The following is a 26,857-nucleotide window of genomic DNA, read 5'->3' as shown; positions in this document are numbered from 1 at the left end:
CCTGTAGTCTCTCTCTCTCTCTCTCTCTCTCTCTCTCGTTTCATTATGTCCAGTTTTCTCCCTTTCTCAACCCTCCCTTTATACTCTCCCTTTGTGCCCATTCTCCCTCTATATTGGAGCTCCCTTTACGACTTCTCCCTATCCATTCTCCCTTTGTTTCTATTCTCCCATTCTATCTATCCTCCCTTTGCTCCCTTTTTGGCCATCCTCCCTCTAACTGTTCTACTTCCTCTACAACTACCCTTCCTGTCATTTCTCCCTTCTGTTCTCCCTGTCCTCCCTTTGTACCTGTTCTCCCTGTAGGTGTATTCTAGCTCCCTTTACAACTACTCTTCTGTCTATCCTCCCTTCTTGTCCATCCTCCCTTTAATTGTATTCTCCCTCTCTGCACATCGTCCCATTAGTTCTAGCTCTTTTTATATATTCTCCCTTTCTGTTTATCCTCCCTTTTGTCTATTCTCCCTTTAGGTATATTCTGGCAGCTCACTTTTGCCTGGCTCGCTTGTTCCCCTCCCTGACCGTTCTCCCTTTTTGTTTATCCCTTTGTCTATTCTCCCTCTGTTTATCCTCCCTTTGTCTACCCTCCCTTTCTCTTTATCCTCCCTTTGTCTATTCTCCCTTTCTCTTTATCCTCCCTTTGTCTATTCTCCCTTTCTGTTTTTTTCTCCCTTTAGGTATATTCTTGCAGCTTAATTTTGCCTGGCACGTGATTTCCCCTCCATGACCATTCTCCCTTTGTCTGTTCTCCCTTTTTGTTTATCCTCCCTTTATGGCTATTCTCCCTTTCTGTTTATCCTCCCTTTGTGCCACTGCTTCCTTTAGGTATTCTCCCATTGTTCTCCCTTTCTGTTTATGCTCCCTTTTTGTTTATCCTCCCTTTGTGCCTGTTCTCCCTTTAGGTATATTCTGGCAGCTGTTATTTACCTCGCACATGTTATCCTACTTGACCATTCTCCCTTTGTGTATTCTCCCTTTTTAGTTTATCCTCCCTTTGTGCCTATTCTCCCTTTAGGTATATTGAGGCAGCTCACTTTTGCCTGGTTCACATGTTCCCCTCCTTGACCATTCTCCCTTTAACTATTCTTCCTTTCTGTCTATTCTCCCTTTCTGTTTATCCTCCCTTTGTGCCTCTGCTCCCTTTAGGTATTCTCCTTTTGTTTGTACTCCCTTTCTGTTTATCCCCCCTTTTTGTTTATCCTCCCTTTGTCTATTTTCCCTCTCTGTTTATACTCCCTTTGTGCCTATTCTCCCTTTAGGTATATTCCGGCAGCTCACTTTTGCCTGGCTCTCCTGCTCCCCTCCTTGCTATAACTCACGGGCCAGATCAAGGAAATCCAATAGTGCTACCAACATTCCTACCAACACTACTGCTGCTACCAACTTTCCTACCAACACTACCACTACAAACATTCCTACCAACACTACCACTGCTACCAACTTTCCTGCCAACACTACCAGTATTCCTACCAACACTACCAACATTCTTAACATCTCTACCAACATTCCTACCAACACTACCACTACAAACATTCCTACCAACACTACCAACATTCCTACCAACACTACCAACATTCCTACCAACACTACCAACATTCCTACCAACACTACCAGTATTCCTACCAACACTACCAACATTCCTACCAACACTACTGCTGCTGTCAACTTTCCTACCAACATTCCTACCAACACTACCGCTACAAACATTCCTACCAACACTGCCAACATTACCAACATTCCTACCAACATTATTACTACTGCCAATATTACTGCCAACTGCCAATATTCCTACCAGCACTACCAGCATTCCTACCAACACTACCAACATTCCTGCCAACACTGCTACTGCTACCAACATTACTGCCAGCACTGCCAATATTCCTACCAACACTACCAACATTCCTACCAATACTACCACATTCCTACCAACACTACCACTACTGTCACTACCAACATTCCTACCAACACTACCAACATTCCTACCAAAACTACCAACATCACTTCCACTTCTTCCAGCGTTCCTACCAACACTGCCACTACTACCAGCATTCCTGCCAGCACTACCACCATACCTACCATTATTCCCATCTGTCGGCACTACCAACATGCTTACCAACACTACTGTCATTACTACAAGTACTACCAACATTACTAACAGCTACCACTATTACTACCACTACCAACATTACTAACAACTACTACCACTTACTACGAACATTAACAACTACTACCACTATTACTAACAACTACTACCACTATTACTAGCAACATTACTAACAACTACCACTATTACTACCAACATTACTAACCATTACTACCACTACCAACATTACTAACAACTACTACCACTTACTACCAACATTAACAACTACTACCACTATTACTAACAACTACTACCACTATTACTACCAACATTACTAACAACTACCACTATTACTACCAACATTACTAACCACAACTACCATTATTACAACCAACATTACCAACAACAACTACCACTATTACTACCAACATTACTAACAACTACCACTATTACTACCAGCACTACTAACAACACCTACCACTTACTACCAGCACAACTACCAACATTCTTCCACCCACCACCAGCACTACCACTGTTCCTACCAACATTTACTACCACCATCACCCCATTTTTCTTACTACCACAATCCCTAACCACCATCACCCTCTGTCTACCACCATCGCCACTACCACAATCCAACAACCACTATCACCATCATTGAGGATCTGGTTTTTGTGGTGTTTGTATAAAGAGAGAGAGAGAGAGAGAGAGAGAGATTTTGCCAGGGAGAAAGAATTGACGGGGAGAGTAATTTAGCAAACTAATGTGAGAGAGAGAGAGAGAGATTTTACCAGGGAGAAAGAATTGACGGGGAGAGTAACTTAGCGAACTGTGTGTGTGTGTGTGTGTGTGTGTGAGAGAGAGAGAGAGAGAGAGAGAGAGAGAGAGGGAGGGTGGAGGGGGGAGAAGGGAGAGCAAGGGGATGGAAGGAGAAAGAGTTTGGAGAGAAAGAGAGGGAGAAAAGATGGGACGAAGGAGAAGACGTGTTAAGCAGGGAGAGAGAGAGAGAGAGAATGTCACTTAAGGTTGCTATGGTAGTGATGATGGTTGCTACGAGAGAGAGAGAGTGAGTCAAGGTAAGGGGAGAAGGGAGGAGATGGTAGATGAGATGGGGAGAGAGAATGAGAGACGGAGGAAAGGGGGCTTCTCTCCCTTGTCTTCGCAGCCTCTCAGCACCTCCATTCCCTCCCTCCCTCCCTCCCTCCTTCCTTGTAATTGCTCTTAGTTTGATTAGCCATCGTGTGCAGCCGTGCGTTCTCTCTCTTTCTCTCTCTCTCTCTCCCCTTTTTACATCCTGCCTCTGATAAATATTTTTCCTCTGTCAAAATCCCTCATCATTTTCCATACACCATACTTCTTTCTCTACCTTCATATCGTCTTATTGATTTTTTGTATGTGTTGTGTGCTTATTCATGGTTGTCTCTTCTTCTCATTTCTTTTTTCCTCTCCTCCTCTCCTGTCTTCTCTCCTCTTCTCCCCCCTTCCCTTCCTTTCTCTTCTCCCACGTCTCTTCTCTTCTCTTCCCTCTGTTTCCTTTCTCTTCTCCCTCTTCTGTTCCCTTCCTTTCTCCCTCCTCTTCCCTTCCCTTCTCCTCTCATCTCTTCTCTTCCCTTCCCTTCCCTTCCCTTTTCTCTTCTCCTCTCTTCTCTTTTCTACTCTTCCCTTCCCTTCCCATCCCTTCTGTTCTCTTCTCTTCCCTTCCCTTCCCTTCCCTTTTCTTCTCTTCTTTTCTCTCCTCTCCTCCCCCCTTCTCTTCCCACCTCTTCCCTCCTTATCTTCCATTTCGTTTCCCTTCCTCTCCTATCCCATCTTTCTCTCTTCCCTTCCCTCCTTCTCCGTTCTATTTATAGTAATATTGATTTTACCTTCAGTTCCAACCTTGCCTCCTCCTCCTCCTCCAGTCTCTCTCTCTCTCTCTCTCTCTCCTCCCTCCTCTAGAAACTTCGAAACTTTTCTCTCCCTTCCCTCCCTTAGCGACTTTTCTTTCTCCCTTCTCTTTTAACTGGAGGGAGACGACAGGGAATTCTCTTTCTCTCTCTCTCTCTCTCTCATTCTTCTTCCTTAACCAGACCTAAGGCTTCAGTGTAAAGGGATTCTTGGAAGATGTGTGACCTTCCTCCCTTTACGTGCGTCAATCCCTCCCTTTGTTTATATTGCTCCCTTTGTGCCTTCCTCCCTTTACCTGCGTCAGTCCCTCCCTCTGTTTATATTGCTCCCTTTGTCTCTTCCTCCCTTTACCTGCGTCAGTCCCTCCCTTTGTTAATATTTCTCCCTTTACCTGCGTCAGTCCCTCCCATTGTTTATATTTCTCCCTTTGTCTCTTCCTCCCTTTAATTTCCATCTCCCTTGCCTCTCATCTCTCCCATTATATGTACTTTTTAATCTGTTTCCTCCCTTTACATTCCCTTTCTTCTTTATCCTCGTCTCTCTTCCTATCTTTAAATATATCTCTTTATCTTTAATCTGTTTTTCATTTTATCTTTCTCCCTTCTTCCCTTTGCCTTCCCTTTTTTCTTTATCTTCCTCAACTCTGTCTTCCTATCTTTAAATTTATCTTTATATCTTATCTCTATCTTTAATCTTTCTTTTTTTTTTTATCTTTCTCCCTTCACTTCCTTTCTCACTCCTCCTTTCTCCTTCACTTCCTTTCTCACTCTTCCTTACTCTTTCCTTCACTTTTCACTCTTCCTTACTCTCTCCTTTACTTTCTCACTCTTCCTTACTCCTTTACTTTCTCACTCTTCCTTACTCTCCTTTACTTTCTCACTCTTCCTTACTCCTTTACTTGCTCACTCTTCCTTACTCTCCTTTACTTTCTCACTCTTCCTTACTCTCTCCTTTACTTTCTCACTCTTCCTTACTCCTTTACTTGCTCACTCTTCCTTACTCTCCTTTACTTTCTCACTCTTCCTTACTCCTTTACTTGCTCACTCTTCCTTACTCCTTTACTTGCTCACTCTTCCTTACTCTCCTTTACTTGCTCACTCTTCCTTACTCTCCTTTACTTGCTCACTCTTCCTTACTCTCCTTTACTTGCTCACTCTTCCTTACTCCTTTACTTGCTCACTCTTCCTTACTCCTTTACTTGCTCACTCTTCCTTACTCCTTTACTTGCTCACTCTTCCTTACTCCTTTACTTGCTCACTCTTCCTTACTCTCCTTTACTTTCTCACTCTTCCTTACTCCTTTACTTGCTCACTCTTCCTTACTCTCCTTTACTTTCTCACTCTTCCTTACTCTCTCCTTTACTTTCTCACTCTTCCTTACTCTCTCCTTTACTTTCTCACTCTTCCTTACTCCTTTACTTTCTCACTCTTCCTTACTCCTTTACTTTCTCACTCTTCCTTACTCTCTCCTTTACTTTCTCACTCTTCCTTACTCTCTCCTTTACTTTCTCACTCTTCCTTACTCCTTTACTTTCTCACTCTTCCTTACTCCTTTACTTTCTCACTCTTCCTTACTCTCTCCTTTACTTTCTCACTCTTCCTTACTCTCTCCTTTACTTTCTCACTCTTCCTTACTCTCTCCTTTACTTTCTCACTCTTCCTTACTCTCTCCTTTACTTTCTCACTCTTCCTTACTCCTTTACTTTCTCACTCTTCCTTACTCCTTTACTTTCTCACTCTTCCTTACTCTCTCCTTTACTTGCTCACTCTTCCTTTCTCTCTCCTTTACTTCCTTTCTCACTCTTCCTTACTCTACTTTCTCACTCTTTCTTACTGTCTCCTTTACTGGTTAGCCTTCCTCCTGTCTCCTGTCTTTCACCCTCCTTTATTGACTTCCTTCTCTCCTTTCCCTCTCCTTCATTTCTCTTTATTTTCTTTATTCTTATTTTTGTGTATTTAATTTTGCATAGCCTTTCTGTAATTCTCTCTCTCTCTCTCTCTCTCTCTCTCTCTCTCTCTCTCTCTCTCTCTCTCTCTCTCATCCCTTTTATCTGTGTATGCGTCCTGGTTATCTCCATTTTCTTCTCTTTATTTTTCTCTATCTCCATTTTCTCTGCCTTTTTATGACCTTCCTCCTATTTGACCCGAGAGAGAGAGAGAGAGAAAGAGAGAGAGAGAGAGAGAGAGAGGAAATTAAATGGGAGAGAGAGAAGATAAAATTGGGAAAGTGGAATTAGGGGAGAAAAAGTAAGGAATTTTAGCGAGAGAGAGAAAAAAAAAATTAAATGGGAGAGAGAGAGAGAGAGAGGAAATTAAATGGGAGAGAGAGTAGATAAAATTGGGAAAGTGGAATTAGGGGAGAAAATGTAAGAAATTAGAGAGAGAGAGAGAGCGGTGGCATTATGGAGGAGGGAGGTGCCGTAAGAGAGAAGGAATTGAACAAAATGAGGGAGGAATGAGTTTAGAAGAGAGAGAGAGCGACGGGTGGGAGGAGAGAATGAATAGGAGAGGGAGGAAGGGAGGGAGAGGATGAATAGGAGAGAGAGGGAAAGGGAGAGGATGAGTGGAGAGGGAGGATGGGAAAGGGAGTGAATGAATAGGAGAGAGAGGGAAAGGGAGAGAATGACTGGAGAGGGAGGGAGGGAGAGGATGAATAGGAGAGGGAGGGAAAGGGAGAGAATGAATGGAGAGGGAGGGAGGGAGAGGATGAATAGGAGAGGGAGGGAAAGGGAGAGAATGAATGGAGAGGGAGGGAGGGAGAGGATGAATAGGAGAGGGAGGGAAAGGGAGAGAATGAATGGAGAGGGAGGGAGGGAAAGGGAGAGGATGAATAGGAGAGGGAGGGAAAGGGAATGAATGAATGGAGAGGGAGGGAGGGAGAGGATGAATAGGAGAGGGAGGGAAAGGGAGAGAATGAATGGAGAGGGAGGGAGGGAAAGGGAGAGGATGAATAGGAGAGGGAGGGAAAGGGAGTGAATGAATGGAGAGGGAGGGAGGGAGAGGATGAATAGGAGAGGGAGGGAAAGGGAGTGAATGAATGGAGAGGGAGGGAGGGAAAGGGAGAGGATGAATAGGAGAGGGAGGGAAAGGGAGTGAATGAATGGAGAGGGAGGGAGGGAGAGGATGAATAGGAGAGGGAGGGAAAGGGAGAGAATGAATAGGAGAGGGAGGAAGGGAAAGGGAGAGAATGAATGAGGGAGCAAGGGGAGGAGGAGACTATTAGAGAGAGGGAGGGAGGCAAAAAGGGGAGGGGGAGGGAGGGAAAGGGAGGTAGGGAGGAGGGTTGGGGTGAAAATTGGGAGCCGTGAGGGAGTCTCGTGGGAGGTGAAGTAATCCAGTTGATTGGCTGGGAGCAGTGTAGTCTCCCCTCCCCTCTTGTCTCCCCTCCATTGTCCCCTTCCCCTCCCCTCTTGTCTCCCCTTCCCTTCCTTCTCCTCCCCTTTTATCCCTTCTCCTCCTCCCCTCTCCATCACCTCCCTTCCCCCATTCCCCTTCCTTCACCCCTTTCCACCTCCCTTTTCCCTCCTCTCCATCACACACTTCCCCCTTCCTTCTCCTCCTTCCCAGCCCCTTCCCTTTCATCCCCCCCCTCCCTTTGAACAATAACTTCACCCTTCCCCTTTTTACTCCCCCTTTCTCCCTTGCCTTCCCCTCCTTTTCTTTCATCTTACTCCTTCCCAATCACACCCCCTCCCTTTTCTCCCTCCCCTCTCTTCTCCCTTTTCCTCCCCTTCCCTCTTCTTCCTCTTCCTTCCTGTCTTCTCCCCTTCCCCTTTCTCCCTTTATTCCCCCTTTTTGTTGATCTCCCCCTTACTCTTCCTCTCCTTCCCTCCTTCCTTCCTTCCTTCCTTCCTTCTTTCCTTCCTTCCTTCTTTCCTTCCTTCCTTCTTTCCTTCCTTCCTTCCCTCCCTCCCTCCCTCCCTCCCTCCCTCCCTTCCTTCCTTCCTTCCTTCCTTCCATCCTTCCTTCCATCCTTCCTTCTCTCCTTCCCTCCTTCCTTCCTCCCCCACCGCTCCTAATCCCATTTCTTCCTCCTCATTATCTCCCTCGTCTCTCTTTTCTCTTCATTTTCCCCTGTTAATCTCGTTCCACCTCTCTCTCTCTCTCTCTCTCTCTCTCTCTCTCTCTCTCTCTTTGTTCCCCTATTCTCTCCCTCTTCCCTATCGCTCTTTCTTCCTCTTCCCCTCGCCTCCCCTCTCCTCCCCTTTCTTCACCCTTCGCCTCCCCTCTTCCCTTATCCTCTTCCTCTCCTCTCTTTCCCCTCTTCCTCTATCCTCTTCCTCCCCTCTCTCCCCTCGTCTCACTGCTTCTCCCCTCCCCTTGTCGCTTCTCCCCTCACCTCCCTTCTCTTCTCTCCTCGCTTCTCCCCTCTTCTCCCCCTCTTCTCCCCTTCACAAACTTCCCTGCATACATTTACCACCTAATTTTAATACATAATCGTTCCGTCTCGTTTGAATTCGCCTTCCATACCTTCCCTCCTTCCTCCCCTCTTCCCTCCTGCCTCCCTCCTTCCTCCTCCTCCTCCTCTTTTTTTTTTTTTTTCTACCATCTCCCTTCCTCTACTTTTTCCGTCACACCTTCCCTCCTTCTCTCCCTCTCCTCCGTTTCTTCCTCCATATCTTTCCTCCTCCTCCCTCTCCTTTTCCTCCGATACCATCATTCCTCCTCCTCCCTCCATCTTTTCCTCAATGTAGTTTTTCCTCCAATTTTTTTTTCCTCCTACCTGCGTCCTTTCCTCCGTCTCTCCACTTTTCCTCCTTTCCTCCATTATGCCTTATTATATCTCTGCAATTTACCTCCATCACCTCCCTCATTTTCCTCCTCTCCATTCTCTCTCTCTCTCTCTCTCTCTCTCTCTCTCTCTCACCCCTCACCTTTCCTTCCTCCCAATTTCCTCGGCCATCTCTCCATCTCTTATTTCCTTCGTCTTCCGTTCTCTCTCTCTCTCTCTCTCCCTCCCTCCCTCCCTCCCTCCCTCCCTCCCCCCCTTATTTCCTCCCCCCATTTTCCATCCCTCCTTCCTCTTCTTCCTTCCCCCTCCCTCCCTTCTCTTCTCCCTCTTTTTCTCTCCCTCCTTCCCTCCCTTTCTCCCTCTTTCTCTCCCTCTTTATTCCAAGTTCATCCCATTTTATCTCCCTTTCCTGTACACTTCTTCCTATTTCTCCCTATCTACCCCTATCTCCCTCCCTCCCTCCCCCTCCCTCTCCCTCCTCCTCCCACTCCCTTAGTTCTTTCGCATTCCATTATTCTCATATTTCTATGCCTGTCTTCCTCCCCCTCCCTCCCTCTGACCCTCCCCTTCCCTGTCCCTCCCTCCCTCTCTCTAACCCTCCCCTTCCCTGTCCTTCCTTCTCCCTTCCCTCCCTCCCTCGTCCCTCCCTCCCTCTAACCCTCCCCTTCCCTGTCCCTCCCCTTCCCTCTAACCCTCCCCTTCCCTGTCCCTCCCTCCCTCTAACCCTCCCCTTCCCTGTCCCTCCCTCCCTCTAACCCTCCCCTTCCCTGTCCTTCTCTCCCTCCCTCCCTCCCTCTCTCTAACCCTCCCCTTCCCTGTCCTTCCCTCTCTCTCTCTCTCTCTCTCTCTCTCTCTCTCTCTCCCTCCCTCCCTCCCTCCCTCCCTCCCTCCCTCCCTCCCTCCCTCCCTCTCCTTCCCTCCCTCCCTCCCTCTACCTCCACATTAATCTCTCCATTTTTTGCTCCACATCACAACTCCGGACAATTACCAACTACCCCTTTGCTCTGACTCTAACATCTCTTCCTGTCTCACGTCCCGACTTGTTTGCTCACTGAGAGAAAGAGAGAGAGAGAAGGGGGATGTATGTGTTTGAATATCGATGTAGTGTAACTGAGGTGGGTCAAGGAGAGAGAGAGAGAGAGAGAGAGAATTGTATGTTTGTATAATTAGTTGTCTGTACAAGGGAAAGGAGAGAGAGAGAATGTAGATTTTTCCTTCGTGTGATTACGTAGGCAGTATGGGAGGTGTGTGTGTGTGTGTGTGTGTGTGTGTGTGTGTGAGAGAGAGAGAGAGAGAGAGTACATGAAAGTTTGTGCGTGAGTTTGAGCGAGTGTGAGTTTTCAGGGTTTCAAAGTGAGAGAGAGGGGGGGGAGGGAGGGAGAGATAGTGTATGTGTGTGTGTGTGTGTGTGTGTGTGTGTGTGTTGTTGTTGGATATATGTGTGCGTGTCTGCGTGTCTTTGTGTGCGTATCATGGTCATCTGCGTGTATGCCCCAATTTTGCGTGTGTGTGCGCTTGCGTGTGCGTGAGTGGCAGCGCCTTATCAATAATTGCCAGGGGAGGTACAACTAGAGTCTGTGTTAATTAGGAGGTGGAGGGGAGTGGGGAGGGAGGGAGGGATGAGGGGGAGTGGGGAGGGAGGGAGGAAAGAAAGGGAGGGAGTGGAGAGAAGGGGGGAGGTGGGAGGGAGTGAAGAGCAGATGAGGAGGTGGGAGTGAGTGGGGAGAGGGAGGGAAGGGAATGGAGAGGAGGGAGGGAGTGAGATGGGGAGAGGTAAAATGAGGGAAGACCGGGAGATGGGAGAGGAGGGAAGAGGTGGAGGGGGGGAGTGAAGAAAAGGTGGAGAGGGGGGGAGTGAAGAAAAGGTGGAGAGGGGGGAGGTGAGGGAAGACGGGGAGAGAAGGGGAGGAGGGGGGAGGGAGTGAAGAGAATAAGGGGAAGGGGAGGGAAGGGAATAGGAAGAGGGGGGGAGGGAGTAAGAGGGGGAGAGGAGAGGAAACAAGGGGGTAGTTGAAGTGGAGTGGGTTGAGAGGGAGAGGGGAGGAGGGAGTTGGGGGAGAAAGGGAGGGAGAGAGAGAGGAGAGAAAGGGGGGATTGAGTTCAAGGGGGAGGCGAGTCATAGGAATGGGAGGTGGAAGGGGAGACAGGGAGAGAGAGGAGGGGAAGACTGAGAGATAGGGAGGGAGGAAAGGTTCAAGGGTAAGAGAGAGTGGAGGAGAGAGTTGAGGAGAGGGGGAAAGAGAGCGGGGGAGGGGAAGAGAATATGGCGATAGTGGAAGCGGTCTGTAAGGTGTAATAAACAAAATAATTCGCTTAAGAAAAGGTGTTAGGGAGAATATGCACCATGGAAGGGAAATTAAAAAAATAAAATAAAACATTGGACACTCTCGCTTTGTTACGTTCTCTCTCTCTCTCTCTCTCTCTCTCTCTCTCCTAATGTCCCCTCCCCTTTTTGTTATTTTCATTCTCTCTCTCTCTCTCTCTCTCTCTCTCCCTCTTTTCTAATGTCCCCTCCCCTTTTTATTTTCATTCTCTCTCTCTCTCTCTCTCTTTTCTAATGTCCCCTCCCCTTTTTATTTTCATTCTCTCTCTCTCTCTCTCTCTCTCATTTCTATATTTTTTCCTCCCCTCCCTCCCTCCCTCCCTCCCTCACATTTATCAAGAGGATGACATTTATTATATTTAGAAATAAAAAATAATAATTAGGGAGGCTCACGTTACATAAAAAATATAATCGATAGAAATTTCTGGCATCTCTCTCTCTCTCTCTCTCTCTCTCTCTCTCTCTCTCTCTCTCTCTCTCTCTCTCAGCGAAAGCAAGGTAATGATATGTACAATGACAAACATATCAGTCTGTAGCTACACATAATAATAATAATAATAATAATAATTTCTTCCTCAGTTGATATTGTACGTGGGGTTTTTATGGCGATAGATAGATAGATAGTGTTCCCAGGAGATCGATAGATAGATAGATTGATAGAATGTTTTTGTGAGGAAGGGTCGTTATTGTGGTGGTAGTGGTGGTGGTGGTGAAGATGATAATGATGATGATGATGATAGTGGTGGTGGTGATGATGATGGTGGTGGTGGTGATGATGATGGTGGTGGTGATGATGATGATGATGGTGGTGGTGGTGATGGTGGTGGTGGTGGTGGTGGTGATGATGATGGTGGTGGTGCTGGTGATGGTGGTGGTGGTGGTGGTGGTGATGATGATGGAGGTGGTGATGATGAAGAAAAGAAATCACAAAATTCTATGCTCACGGTGATGCCAGCTGTAATGATGATGATAATATTATTGATGATGATACTGTTGATGATCTTTATCCTTACGTTCTACCTCACGTTCTTCTCCTTACAGCTTGAAAGTGAACGTGGCGTGTGGGTATCCTATGAACGAAAAGAACGAATGCATGAAAGAAAGTGCCCGAGTGATTTTGATAATAATAATAATAATAATGACAGTTTTTTTTCCTGTACGTTCTCTGACCCTCACGTTCTTCTGGCAGCTTCAGAGTGAACGTGACGTGTGGGTGTCCGGAATGATGAACGGAGAGAACGAATACATGAAAGAAAGCGTGCGAGTGATTTTGATAATAATAATAATAGAGTTTTTTTTTTTCCTGTACGTTCTCTGACCCTCACGTTCTTCTTACAGCTTCAAAGTGAACGTGGCGTGTGGGTGTCCGGAATGATGAACGGAAAGAACGAATACGTGATGAAGGAAAGTGTGCAGTTGATGAAAAAGATGTGCACTGCTGATTCTCTTTTCCTGTACGTTCTCTGACCCTCACGTTCTTCTCCTTACAGCTTCAAAGTGAACGTGGCGTCGTGGGTGTCCGGAATGATGAACGGGATGGATTCTTGCACGCAGAACGGCACCACTTCCTCCAACTCCTCCCAGAGCGGGCACATTGAAGAGTCGAAAACCAACCTGATCGTCAATTACCTCCCGCAAAACATGACCCAGGAGGAGATTAGGTCACTCTTCTCCTCTATAGGCGAACTGGAGTCCTGTAAACTCATCCGGGATAAGGTCACAGGTCAGTTTTTTTTGCCCCCTAACTCGCTCTAATGTCTATCTTTCATTTGCTCACTTTCTCTCATTTGCTTGCTTTGTCTATATTGTGCTTTCTCCCTTCTCTTCACTTTTTTTTTTTTTTTCGTAGGTTACAGGTCAGTTTTTTCTTGCCCTCTAACTCTCTCTAATGTCTATCTTTAATTTGCTCACTTTCTTTAATTTGCTTGCTTTGTCTATATTTTGCTTTCTCTCTTCACTTTTTTTTTTTTTCGTAGGTTACAGGTCAGTTTTTTCTTGCCCTCTAACTCTCTCTAATGTCTATCTTTAATTTGCTCACTTTCTTTAATTTGCTTACTTTGTCTCTAAATTGGTTTCTCCCTCCCATTTTGCTTTCTCCCTTCTCTTCACCTTTTACATATTTTCTTCGTAGGTTACAAGTCACTTTTTGCCCCCTAACTCTCTCTAATGTCTATCTTTAATTTGCTCACTTTCTCTCATTTGCTTACTTTGTCTTTATAATTTGCTCACTCACTCCCCCTCCCCTTTACTGGCTTTTATTTTCCTTCTGAGGTTACGGGTTCCCTTTTTGCCCCTAACTCTCTCTAATGTCTATCTTTAATTTGCTCACTTTCTCTCACAGTACCTCACCAGCTTTCTCTCTTGCTTAATTCGACTTTTCTTCCTTTTTATTTTATTTATCATTTTTTTAAGGGAAGGGTTAAGGGTTAGGTCTGGCTCTAATTCTCTCCAATTTTCTCTAGAGCTAGCTTTAATTTGCTCTAGAATTTGCTTTAGCCGTATTTACACTTTCGCATCAGTCCGTCTGGTTTTCGCCCCACTCGCTCAGCCTCGCTCACTTTAGAACTCGCTTTAATTTGCTCTCACTCGCTCTAACTCTCTCACTCACTCTAACTCTCACTCGCTCTAACTCACTTACTCTAACTCTCACTCACTCTAACTCCCTCACTCGCTCTAACTCTCTCACTCGCTCTAACTCTCTCACGCGCTCTAACTCTCACACTCGCTCTAACTCTCTCACTTACTCTATTTTCTTTCATTATTCAAGCGCCCGAGATTAATCCCATCGTTTCCCTGCTTACGGATTAGTTTGGTTACGCTGGCAGTTCCCCCTCTCTCTAAAGCTAGCTCTAAATTCTCTCTCTCTCTCTCTCTCTCTCTCTCTCTCTCTCTCTCTCTCTCTCTCTCTCTCTCTCTTTCTCTAATTTTATCATTATTCATACCTTCAGACTTTTCTTCAGTAATTCTCTCTCTCTCTCTCTCTCTCTCTCTCTCTCTCTCTCTCTCTCACTTTTGTTCCTATTTTCTTTCAGACTAATTAGAGAAAGGGTTAATTATCTGCATTTCCTTTATTGCCTATTAATTAACTTTTTTATCTCTAATTATCTTTCATTTATCGCCTAATTATCTCTATGGCTTGCCCTTATCACCCGGCTGTTTGCTATTTAGTCTCGGTCTTCTTCATCTCGCTCATTTACTTTCAATATCGTCCTTAATTACTCCCCTTTATCATTTATTCTTAGTTATTCGCAGTTATTTTATCCAGTTATATTTTATCTACCCCAGTTATATTTTTATCTACCCCAGTAATATTTATTTTTATCTACTCGTTATATCTATTTCTATCTACCCCAGTTATATTTTTATCTACTCCAATTATATCTATTTCTATCTACCCCAGTTATATATATTTTTATCTACCCCAGTTATATTTTATCTTCCCCAGTTATATTTTATCTACCCCAGTTATATTTTTTTATCTACCCGTTATATTTTTTTTATCTACCCCAGTTATATTTATTTTATCTACCCCAGTTATATTTTATCTACCCCAGTTATATTTTTTTATCTACCCGTTATATTTTTTTATCTACCCCAGTTATATTTTTTTATCTACCCGTTATATTTTTTTATCTACCCCAGTTATATTTTTTTATCTACCCGTTATATTTTTTTATCTACCTCAGTTATATTTTTATCTACTCCAATTATATTTATTTTTATCTACCCCAGTTATATTTTTTTATCTACTCCAGTTATATCTGTTTCTATCTACCCGTTATATTTATTTTTATCTACCCCAGTTATATTCATCTACCCGTTATATCTATTTCTATCTACTCCAGTTATATCTATTCTTAACTTTCACTGTCACTATACTCCTTTCCCCTTAACTTGGCCCAAAATTGCCACCTCTCCATAGGATGCTAGTCACGAAGAAGTGCACTGGAAGAGGATGCATTATTTTGTACCGTTAAAGCAGCAAGTGAGCGAGTCTGGGCCAAGTTAAGGTGAAAGGAGTGTAGTTATCATGCTCTCCGTAACACCCTTTGCCTTCCGATTTATCCTTGTTTATGTCGCTTTGTTTATTTGATTTATTCCTCATTGTTTTTCTTGCCTTACGTAACACCCACCATCTTCCTATTTATTCTTATTTATGTCGCTTTATTCCTAATTGCTTTTTTTTTTCGTAACACCCATTATCTTGCTGTTTATCCTCATTTATGTCGCTTTCTTTTTTTTTTTCTTTTTTTGCTTTACGTAACACCCATTCTCTTCCTATTTATTCTCGTCGCTTTATTATTTTTTTTTTTTATTTTTTTTTGCGTAACACCCATTATCTTGCTATTTATCCTCATTTATGTCGCTTTATTCTTTTTTTTTTGCTTTACGTAACACCCATTATCTTGCTATTTATTCTTATTTCGCTTTGTTTATTTGATTTATGCCTCACTGTTTTTTTTTGCATTACGTAACACCCATTATCTTGCTATTTATTCTTATTTATTTCGCTTTATTTCTTTTTGCGTACGTAACACCCATTAACTTGCTATTTATTCTTATTTATTTCGCTTTATTTCTTTTTTTTGCGTACGTAACACCCATTAACTTGCTATTTATTCTTATTTATTTCGCTTTATTTTTTTTTTTTTTGCGTACGTAACACCCATTATCTTGCTATTTATTCATATTTCGCTCTGTTTATTTGATTTATCCCTCTCATTTATTGTTTTTTTTTATCACTAAATCCCATAATTTTTTCGTCTCGCCCTTGTTAAAAAAATGAATAATGGAGAGGTAAGTGGAGTGTGAGTTTGTGTATTATTATTATTATTATTATTATTATTATTATTATCATTATTATTATTATCATTATTATTATTATTATTATTATTATTATTATTATTATTATTATTATTTTTGTTGCTTTTGTGTGATGGTGATAAAGGTGTGTATTATATTAACATTGTGTGCTGTGTTTGAGTAGATAGACTGATAGATAGAAGGGTGATAGATAGAAGAGTGATGTGCTATTAATAAGTAGATAGATTGATAGATAGAAGGGTGATAGATAGAAGAGTGAGATGTGCTGTGTTAATAAGTAGATAGATTGATAGATATAACATCGATAGATAGAAGAGTGAGATGTGCTGTTTACGATGACTTGATAGATAGAAGGGCGATAGATAGAAGTGATGTTTTTACCTGATAGACAAAGGGGATGAGTAGATAGAACTGATAGATAATACGGTAAGTAGATAGAGGCAAGGGGTGATAGAAGAATGGGATGTTTACTGTGTTAATAGATAGACTGCTGGAGGAAAGATAGATAGAAGTGATAGATAGATAGATACGGTAAGTGATATGGATAAGGACTCGATAGATAGATAGAAGTGATAGGAAAACAAGTACGGTGATATGGGTATATTCGATAGATAGATGGATGGCCACAAGGGAGATAGATAGATAGAATTGATAGATAGAAGGATAGCCACGGTGTGATAATAGCTGCTCGATAGATAAATGGCTATGAGGGTCGATAGATAAAATGGATATAACCAGAAATAATGATGTCTCGTAAATGGAGAAGTTGAGAGAGAGAGAGAGAGAGAGAGAGAGAGAGAGAGAGTTACATAGATCAGTTTTTAATATTAACAAAGAGAGAGAGAGAGAGAGAGAGAGAGAGAGAGAGAGAGAGAGAGAGAAGGGAGGAAGGAGAGGAGAGGGAGAGCAGAGAGAGTAAAGAGAAGGAGACAGGTAGAGGAGGAGGAGAGAGAGAAAGGAGAGCAGAGAGAGTAGAGGGAGGGAGAGAGAGAGAGAGAGAGAGGAAATTGTAATTACGCCAGGCCTGTGTGGCACCGAGGCGTCCATCTTGAGAAGGAAGGAGGGAAGGAAGGGAGAGGGAGGGAAGGAAAGAGAGAGGGAGAGGAGGAGAGGGAAGGAAAGGAAGGAATGAGAGAGGGAGGGGAAGAGAGAAGGGAAGGGATGGAAGGAAGAAGAGGGAGGGAAGGAGGGATAGAAGAAGGAGGGGGAAGGAAGGAATAGAAGGAGAGAAGAAAAGGAAGGAAGAAACGAGAGAGGGAGGGAGGGAAGGAAAGAGAGAAGGGGAGGGATTTAAGGAGGGACAGAAAAGGGAGGGAGGGAAGAAAGGAGAGAAGAGGGAGGGAGAGAAGGAAGGAAGGAGAGAAGAAGGGGAGGGAAGGAAGGACAGAAGAGAGAGAAGGAAGGAAGGAGAGTGGGAGGGGAGGATGGAAGGAGAGAGGGAAGAAAGGAGAGGAAGGGAGGGAAGTAGAATACGAGAGAGAGAGAGAGAGAGAGAGAGAGAGAGAGAGATTGTTGAAGGGAGGGAGAGAAACAAGGGAGGAAGGGAGAGAGGGATTAGGGGTAGATATGAAGGGAGAAGGAGGGAGGGAGGGACAGGCAGAAGCTATGGAGAGAGAGAGAGAGAAGGTTGTGAGGGAGGAGGGTGAAGGTTGCGAGGGAGGAAGGGAGGGAGAGTGGTGAAAGGGGAGGGAGTGTAAGAGGAAAGGAGGGAGGGAGGGGAGTAGGGAGAGAAGGAGGGGGGGTTATCGATCGCTGTGTTCCTCTCTCTCTCTCTCTCTCTCTCTCTCTCTCTCTCTCTATCCCTCCCTCCTTGTCCTCCACTACCGCCCTCTCCCTCCCTCCTTCCATTCTTACAACCATGCTCTCTCTCTCTCTCTCTCTCTCTCTCTCTCTCTCTCACTCTCGGCTGATTTATCTCCTCCTCTTTTTCCCTCCACTTCCCTTCATTTGTCCCTGTCTCCTCTTTTTCCTCCCATTTTCGCTTCCTCCTCTCTTCCTCTCTCTTTCCTCCCCATTTACTCGCCTCTAAACTCTCTCTCTCTCTCTCTCTCTCAGTATATTTATATCTAATTCATCCATTATCCTCTCTCTCTCTCTCTCTCTCTCTCTCTCTCTCTCTCTCTCATATATCATCTCAATCTATTTATATCTAATTCATCCATTATCAGCGTTTCTCTCTCTCTCTCTTTCTCTCTCTCTCTCTCTCTATCTATCTATCTATATCTCAGTCTGTAATTCATCCATTATCATCTCTCTCTCTCTCTCTCTCTCTCTCTCTCTCTCTCCTACATCACATTTGCAGCCTGTTTTGTCCAGACGTCCAATTTAGAACGGATTTTCGTAGCGGGTAACCACACTCTGAATGGAGGGAGGGAGGGAGAGAAGGAGGAAAGGAGGGAGAGAAGGGAGGGAGATAGAAATGGAGAGATAGAAAGAGAGGGGGGGGGAAATGGAGAGAGAGAGAGAAGAGAGGGGAGAAGGGTGGGGGATGGAAATAGACGAAGAGAGGGAGAGAGAGATGGAAAAGGGAGGAAAATTAAGGAGGACGGTAATTAAGGGAGAGGAGAGAAAGGTGGGAGAAAGGGAGGGAGAGAATGGAAGAAAGGGAGGGGAGAGAAGGGAAGGGTGGGGGTAAGGGAGGAAGAGAATGAAAGGGAAGAAGAAGGAAAGGAAGTTCAGACGGGAGAGGAGAAGGGAGGGAGTGAGGGGAGAGGAGAGAAAGGGAGGGAGAAAATGGAAGAGAGGGAGTGAAGAAGGAGAGAAGAAGGGAGGGAGGGAAAAGAAGGTAGGAGGGTGATGGAAGGACGTAGGTGAGAAAGGAAATATTTGAAATGGAGAGAGGAAAAGAGGGAAAAAAAGAGAAGAGAGAGAAAGGTGAAAGGTCGTAAGAAGAGAGAGAAGGAAGAGGAAAGAAGGAGATATGGAAGGCCGTAAGAGAGAGAGAGAGAGAGAGAGAGGTACCAGCATCACTGAATGTGAATACGTATTGATAACACTTCATCTCTCTCTCTCTCTCTCTCTCTCTCTCTCTCTCTCTCTACCACAATCACCACCATCAGTCACCTTCCATTGTTACCACACCTGGGCAATTAAAACCTTATACCACTGTTCTTAATCACCGATGTTGGTTGGCCGATGGTGGTAGTTGTGGTAGGAGGGATGGTGGTAGTTGTGGTAGGAGGGATGGTGGTAGTTGTGGTAGGGTAGGATGGTGGTTGGGGGGATTGTGGTAGTTGTGGTAGGGAAGGATGTTTGGTGGGTGGGTTGATGTGATGGTGGTGTGTGGATTGTGGTATGAGGGATGGTGGTAGTTGTGGTAGGTAGGGATGGTGGTAGATTGTCCGTTTTCTTTGTTGTGGTTGGTTGAGATGGTGACAAACGGATTGTGGTAGTTGTGGTTGTCTTTGAGGCGATTGTGGTAGGGGTGGTTAAATGTTGGTAAGGTTGGATAGTGGTTGTTTGGGATGGTGGTTGTGGTAGTGGAGTGAGATTGAGAGGTAGGAGGAGAGAGAGAGAGAGAGAGTTGAGGGAGGGAGAGATGGAAAGAGAGAGAGAGAGAGACAAATGAGGGAGGGAGAGAGGGAGAGAATTTTGGCAGGGAGGGAGGGAGGGAAAGCACCAGCTGGGCGCAATAGACGGATATCGATCTTTCTTCTCTTCTCCCTTCCCTCCTTCTCCCTCCCCTTTATCTCCCTTCCTTCTCCCTCCCGTTATTGTCTTCTTCTCCCTACTCCTTTCCAATCTTCTCCCTCCCTACTCCTTTCCAATCTTCTCCCTCCCCTATCGCTTCATTCCTCCCTCCCTGCTTTTCTCCGTCCTTCCATTCCATTCTCCCCTCCCCTCCCCTCCCCTCCCTTCTCTCCCCTCCCCTCCCCTCCCTTCTCCTCCCTCCCCTCTCCTCCCCTCCCTTCTCTTCCCTCCCTTCTCTTCCCCTCCCCTCCCCTTCCTTTTCTTGATATTCCGCTTTCCCTCCCTCGTCTCATTCTCATTCTTCCTCCCCCTCCCTCCCTTCCTCCCTTTCTTTACTCTCCTTTCTTCCCCCTCTCTCCCTTTCACCCCGCCCCCTCTATCTTTCTATTAAGCTATCTGTCTATCTATTAATCTGCATACCCTTTCCTCACCTTTTTCGCTATTCCTCTCTCTCTCTCTCTCTCTCTCTCTCTCTCTCTCTCTCTCTCTCTCTCTCTCAGCCATAAGGTCAAGTTATTATTTATGTAAACTTCATTTTTGTTTTGAGGACGTGTGTGTGTGTGTGTGTGTGTGTGTGTGTGTGTGTGTGTGTGTGTGTGTGTTGGGAGAGAGAGAGAGATAGAATGGAGAATAAGTCGCTTAATTACACGCGTTTCGTAGATAGGCTGATATACACGAAAGCATTTGGGGTATGTCGTGTTTCCTTTTCTCTTGTGGTTTATCCGTATAGGTATTAGTATACTGTATGTAACCGCGCTGCTAGACAGGCGCCTGGTGGTTCAGTGTGGTTAGGCGCTTGAAGACGATGTGCAACTACTTTTATTATGCAAGGAAGAAGGAACCTAAGGCCAGGAGCGCGCAAGACTGTTTTAGTGGGATGGTTTGTTGATGATACAATGCCTCTCAGGGAAAAGCGACTGGTCACTTGCCTAAAGTGCTGGGTACAAGCATATACATACACATACGCACATAGGTATACATCCATTCATACACGCACACAAACATACATACGCACTTATACATTCATACATGCATACACATACGCACATAGAGATAGTTTCGTTCATATACGCACACACATACATACGCACATAGATATTCATACACGCACACACACACACACACACACACACACACACACACACACACACACACACACACACACACACACACAATTCAGATCATTTTTTTCTTCCTAGCCTTGAGTGTTATAATAGATTTTGGGGCTGCATACCGTGCGATTGAAACCTGCACTATATTTGTACATGGTGTGTGTGTGTGTGTGTGCGCGCGCGTGTGTGTGTTTCTCCTCACCATTTTCTTCCTCCTCCCTTTTTCCTTCTGCATCTTCCTCGTCTTCATCATTTTAATCTCTGTCTTCTTCTCTTCCCTCCTCCTCCTCCTCCTCCTCCTCCTCCTGTTACTTTCTACATCAGTGTTTGCTTTTTGCTTACATTTTTTTCCTCGTTTGCTTTTCCCTTCGTCCATTCACACTTTCTTCAGCGGTTTCCCCCACCGTGCCTCCGCCTCCTCCTCATGCCCACCCCTCTCCTCCCCTTTCCTCCCCCCTTATTCCTCCTCCTCCTCCTCCTCCTCCTCCTCCTCCTCCTCCTCCTCCTTTGTGTAAGAATTGATCCACCATCGACCAATGGACTGGCTTGTCGTGGCGTATACTCCCTCTTAACCCTCCTCCCCCCTCCCTCTCCCTCCTTACGCCCCTCCCCTTCTCCCTCCTTACATCTCTCCCCTACCCCCTCTGTTCCCCCCTTCCCCTCTTCTCTATTCCCTTCCCCACTTCTCTATTCCCCTTCCCCTCCCCTCCTCTATTTCGCCTTCCTCCCCCCCCCTCCTCTCTTCCACCTACCCCTCTTCTCTGTTCCCCTTTCCCCCTTCCCCACATCTCTATTCGCCTTCCCCTCCCCTCCTCTATTCCCCCCTCCCCTCCCCGTCCTCTCATTCCTTCACCCCTCGTCTTCTCTGCCTCCCTCCCCCTTTCCCTACCTCCCTCCTCCTTTCCCTACCTCCCTCCCCCTTTCCTTACCTCCCTCCCCCTTTCCCTACCTCCTTCTTTATCTCTCACCTCTCATTGCTTCCCCTCTATCTCCCTCCTGTCACCCTCCTCCCACTCACTCCCTCTCCCCTCCCCTCCCCTCCCCTCCCCTCCCCTCCCCTCCCCTCCCCTCCCCTCCCCTCTCCTCTCACATTTCTTTATCTTTTACCCTTTTTTTTTTTTACCTCACCCCTTCCCAGTTCTTCCTCCCCCCACCCCCCCCTCTCTCTACGTCTTCCCTGCCCTTTTAGATCTCCCTCACCCCTTTGTCTCCCTCCCTCCCTCTCTCCCTTCGTGACGTCTTCTCCCTTTCTCTCCCTGACTTCCCCTCCTTTTCTCCCCCACCCCCTCCCTCCCCTTGACCCCTCCCTCCCTCCTGCTTATCAGCATCCTCTCATTCCCTTCTCTCTCTCTCTCTCTCTCTCCTTTCCTTTCAATCTCCATTCCTCCCTTCCTCCACTAATCCCTCCCCTCCTTTCTTTTCTCCTCCCTTCCTCTCCATCTCCCCCTGACTATCTCCATCCCTCCCTTTCTCCATTCCCTAATCCCTCCCCTCCCTCTTTTTCTCCTCTTCTCCCTTCCTCTCTTCCTCCCTCCATCTCTCTTCTTCTCTCCCTTCACCCCTCTCTCCTTCCCCTAATCTCTTCCCTCCCTCTTTTTCTCCTTTTCTCCCTTCCTCTCTTCCCTCCATCTCTCCCTTCCGCCCTCTATATCTCCTCTCCTCCTTCCATCCCTCTCTCTCTCTCTTCATCCCTCCCTCCTTCCCCTAACCTCTCTCCCCTCTCTCCTTTTCTCCCCTACTCCTTTCCTCTCTTCATCCCTCAATCTCTTCCTTCCTCCATCCATCCATCCCTCTCTTCATCCCTCCCTCTCTTCATCCCTCCCTCCCTCCTCCTAATCTCTCCCCTCCCTCTATTTCTCTTCTCTCCTCTCGTCCTCCCTTCTTCCCTCCTTTCCTCCCTTCCTCCTTCCTTTCCTCCCTCCCCTAATCCCTCCCTTCCTCCTTGCCTCATCCCACTAATCGCTTCCTCCGCCTTTCCTCCCTATCTCCCTAAGCCGCTTTCCTCCCTCCACACCACATGCTCCTCCGTACTCTCCCTTCCTCCCTCCATTCTCCCAGTGTTCTCTCCCATCCTCCCTTTTTCTCCCTCTGTTCTCTTCCTCCTTTTTGTCAACCTTCTCCCTCCCATCCTCCCTCCTTTCTCTTCCTTCTTCCAGTTTTCTCTCCTTTCCTCCTTTTTTCTCTATCTCTTCCCTCCCTCCTTCCCTCCTTTTTCTCTTCGTCAACCTCCTCTCTTCCTCCATTTTTCTCCCTTCTCCCCCCTCTCTCTCTCTCTCCCCACCTTCATCATTTCATTTTTTCTTTCCTCCGTCCACCTCTATATGAATACGTAACATGTCTGTATATTTATGTATGGCTGTGTGTGTGTGTGTGTGTGTGTGTGTGTGAAAGAGAGTACAAGTGTGTGTGTGTGTGTGTGTGCGTGCGTGAAAGAGTACAAGTGTGTGTGTGTGTGTGTGTGAAAAAGAGAGTACAAGTGTGTGTGTGTGTGTCTGAAAGAGAGATTACAAGTGTGTGTGTGTGTGTGTGTGTGTGTGTGTGTGTGTGAGGGAGGTGTGACAGCGGTGACAGTCAGTGAATTAACCGTTGACTGCCTTGACATCCGCCGCCTCGCATTTGTCATCCTACACTCACTCACCCCTGTGTGTATGAGAGAGAGAGAGAGAGAGTAAGAGGGTTTGTATATGTGAAAGAGAGTATGAGTTTGTGTGTGTGTGTGAGAGAGAGAGAGAGAGCACGAGTGTGTGTGTGTGTGTGTGTATGAGAGAAAGAAAGTAGGAGTGTGTGTGTGTGTTTGTGTGGTAGAAATATGGATGTGCGTGTGTGAGAGAGATAGGAAGAGAGATTATGTGTGTCCATGTATGTGAGAGAGAGAGAGAGTATGAGTGTTTATGTGTATGATGATGGTGGTGATGAAGACGGTAGTGATGATGATGATAATAATGATAGTGATGATAATGATGATAACCAGCAGCTATAGTGATGCTGGTTTTTTTCAATGTGTGTGTGTGTGTTTGTTTGTGTGTGTGTGTGTGTGTGTGAGTGAGTGTGAGCACGATAACTTCGCAACCGCTCAAGATATCATCACAAAACTCTACAGGTGTGTAGTGGGGATAAAAATCTATGAGTTCGAAATCGGTGAAAGTAGGTCAAGGTCAAGGTCATACTCCGAGCCGCGCTAGATATGTATCGGCTCGCGGCTGGTGCGATTCGGGGCCTGTAGTAGTAGTAGTAGTAGTAGTAATAATAATAATAATTTATTATTATTACTACTACTACCACCACCACCACTATTATTATTATTATTATTATTATTATTAATATAATTAATATTATTATTATTATTATTACTGCTGCTACTACTACTACTACTACTACTACTACTAATAATAATAATAATAATAACAACAGTACTACTATTAATAATAATAATAAATACTGCTACTGCTACTACTACTACTACTACTACTACTACTACTACTACTACTACCACTACCACTACTACTACTACTACTACTACTACTACCACCACCACCACCACCACCACCACCACCACCACTACTACTACTACTACTACTACTACTACTACTACTAATAATAATAATAATAATAATAATAATAATAACAACGGTACTACTACTACTACTAATAATAAATACTGCTACTACTACTACTACTACTACTACTACTACTACTACTACTACCACCACCACCACTACTACTACTACTACTACTAATAATAATAATAATAATAACAATACTACTACTACTACAAATAATAATAATAATAATAACAACAACAGTAACAGTAGTATTAGTCACGTAAAATATCACCTGTTATGGACACCCTTTTTCCTTTTTGCGAGAGTTTTGTCAGTTTTTCGTTTTTTTTCTCGTGTTTTCGTGTGTGTTTTTCCCAGGTAATAATTTTTCGTTAATGATGCTGTTAATTAGAGGACGTCAATCAGGTAATCTAGTAATGAGAGTGGATTTGTGTGTGTCAGTCTATCAATCATGTGTCCAGTGAGAGAGGGAGAGAGAGAGAGAGAGGAAAACGAGAGGGCATTTTTTTTTTTTTTTTTGAGGAAGAAAGAACCAAAGGCCACAAGGAAAATGGCGAGAGAGAGAGAGAGAGAGAGAGGAAGATCATGTGTCCGGTGAGTGAGAGAGGGGGAGGGATGAATTGGGAAGATAGGGGTGATGATGGTGAGAGAGAGAGAGAGAGAGAGAGAAGGAAATGAATTGAGAAGATAGGGGTGATGATGATGGTGAGAGAGAGAGAGAAGGAAAATGAATTGAGAAGATAGGGGTGATGATGATGATGGTGAGAGAGAGAGAGAGAGAGAGAGAAGGAAATGAATTGAGAAGATAGGGGTGATGATGATGGTGAGAGAGAGAGAGAGAGAAGGAAATGAATTGAGAAGATAGGGGTGATGATGATGGTGAGAGAGAGAGAGAGAGAGAGAAGGAAATGAATTGAGAAGATAGGGGTGATGATGATGGTGAGAGAGAGAGAGAGAGGAAATGAGAAGATAGGGGTGATGATGTTGGTGTGAGAGAGAGAGAGAGAGAGAGAGAGAGAGGAAATGAATTGAGAAGATAGGGGTGATGATGATGGTGAGAGAGAGAGAGAGAGAGAGAGAGAGAGAGAGAGAGAAGGAAATGAATTGAGAAGATAGGGGTGATGATGATGGTGAGAGAGAGAGAGAAGGAAATGAATTGAGAAGATAGGGGTGATGATGATGATGGTGAGAAGAGAGAGAGAGAGAGAGAGAGAGGAAATGAATTGAGAAGATAGGGGTGATGATGATGATGGTGAGAGAGAAGGAAATGAATTGAGAAGATAGGGGTGATGATGATGATGGTGAGAAAGAGAGAGAGAGAAGGAAATGAATTGAGAAGATAGGGGTGATGATGATGATGGTGAGAAGAGAGAGAGAGAGAGAGAGAGAGAGAGAGAGAGAGGAAATGAATTGAGAAGTTAGGGGTGATGATGATGGTGAGGAGAGAGAGAGAGAGAGGAAATGAATTGAGAAGATAGGGGTGATGATCATGGTGAGGAGAGAGAGAAAGAGAGAGAGAGGAAATGAGAAGATAGGGGTGATGATGATGATGAGAGAGAGAGAAGGAAATGAATTGAGAAGATAGGGGTGATGATGATGGTGAGGAGAGAAAGAGAGAGAGAGGAAATGAGAAGATAGGGGTGATGATGATGGTGAAAGAGAGAGAGAGAGAGACCTTATGATTATATGAGAAAAAGACAGGCAAGATGGACGAGAGAAAAAGAGAGAGCTTGTGAGAAAAAAGAGAGAGAGAGATAGGCATGATATACGAGAGAGAGAGGTTGAAAAAAAGATGTAGGCATGATGAACGAGAGAAAGAGAGGAGAGAGAGAGAGAGAGAGTTGATTAGGAAAGGAAATGGAACTGGAGAATATAAAGGAATAATTAAAGAGTGACAGAGAGAGAGAGAATTAGGGATGGAAATGGAACTGGAGGAAATAAAGGAATAGTGAGAGAGAGAGAGAGAGAGAGAATCACCCGCACCAAAGGAATTGCAAGACACCAACTTTTGAACAAACAGACACTTTCCTCGTATTGCTCTCTCTCTCTCTCTCTCTCTCTCTCGTCTGTTTCAGTCTAATACTTATCCTAATTCCTTCCTTCCTTCCCTCCTTCCTTCCTTCCCTCCTTCCTTTCTTCCTTCCTTCCCCTGTCCTCCATCTCCCCATTAACTTTATTCTTTCCACACCGTTCCTTACTCTCCTCCTGTCTTCTCCCTCCTTTTCCTTCCTTCCTTCCTTCCTTCGTATTCCTTTCTTCTCTCCATCATTCCTTATTGTCTCTCTTCCTTTGTTTCTTCCTTGCCTCCCTTACCTCTTCCCTAATTTCCCTGCCTTCCTTCCTTCCTTCTTTCCTTCCTTCTTATCCCTTCCTACTTTCTCCATCATTCCTTACTCTCCTCCTTCCATGTCCGCTCCTCTTCCTTAGCTTCTTCCATCCTTTTTTTTCGCCTTCCTTCCCTCTTCCTTCCCTCCTTCCCTCTTCCCTCCCTTCCTCCCTTCCTTCCCTCTTCCCTCCCTCCCTTCCTTCCCTCTTCCCTCCCTCCCTTCCTTCTCCTTCCATCTACCTCCTCTTCCTTAACTTCTTCCATCCTTTTTTTCGCCTTCCTTCCTTCCTTCCCTCTTCCCTCCCTTCCTTCCTTCCTTCC

General features: G+C 45.1%; 1 protein-coding gene across 8 annotated transcripts in view; it reads left to right on the top strand.

Moving 5' to 3' along the window:
- Positions 1-26,857, top strand: part of fne (ELAV like RNA binding protein found in neurons) — a 211,218-nt gene that overhangs the window by 57,733 nt on the left and 126,628 nt on the right. For all 8 annotated transcript variants that reach the window (XM_080265559.1, XM_080265546.1, XM_080265526.1 and 5 more), the window contains exon 2: positions 12,512-12,744. In XM_080265559.1, the coding sequence (XP_080121685.1) occupies positions 12,512-12,744 (233 nt within the window). The remainder of the gene's footprint in view (positions 1-12,511; positions 12,745-26,857) is intronic.

The sequence above is a fragment of the Coenobita brevimanus genome, chromosome 2 (genome assembly GCF_032717465.1).
Source record: "Coenobita brevimanus isolate Jiangsu-jjx chromosome 2, ASM3271746v2, whole genome shotgun sequence".
Classification (NCBI taxonomy): Eukaryota; Metazoa; Arthropoda; class Malacostraca; order Decapoda; family Coenobitidae; genus Coenobita; species Coenobita brevimanus.
Note: the sequence above shows the minus strand (reverse complement) of the source record. Positions and strands in the feature narration are given on the sequence as shown.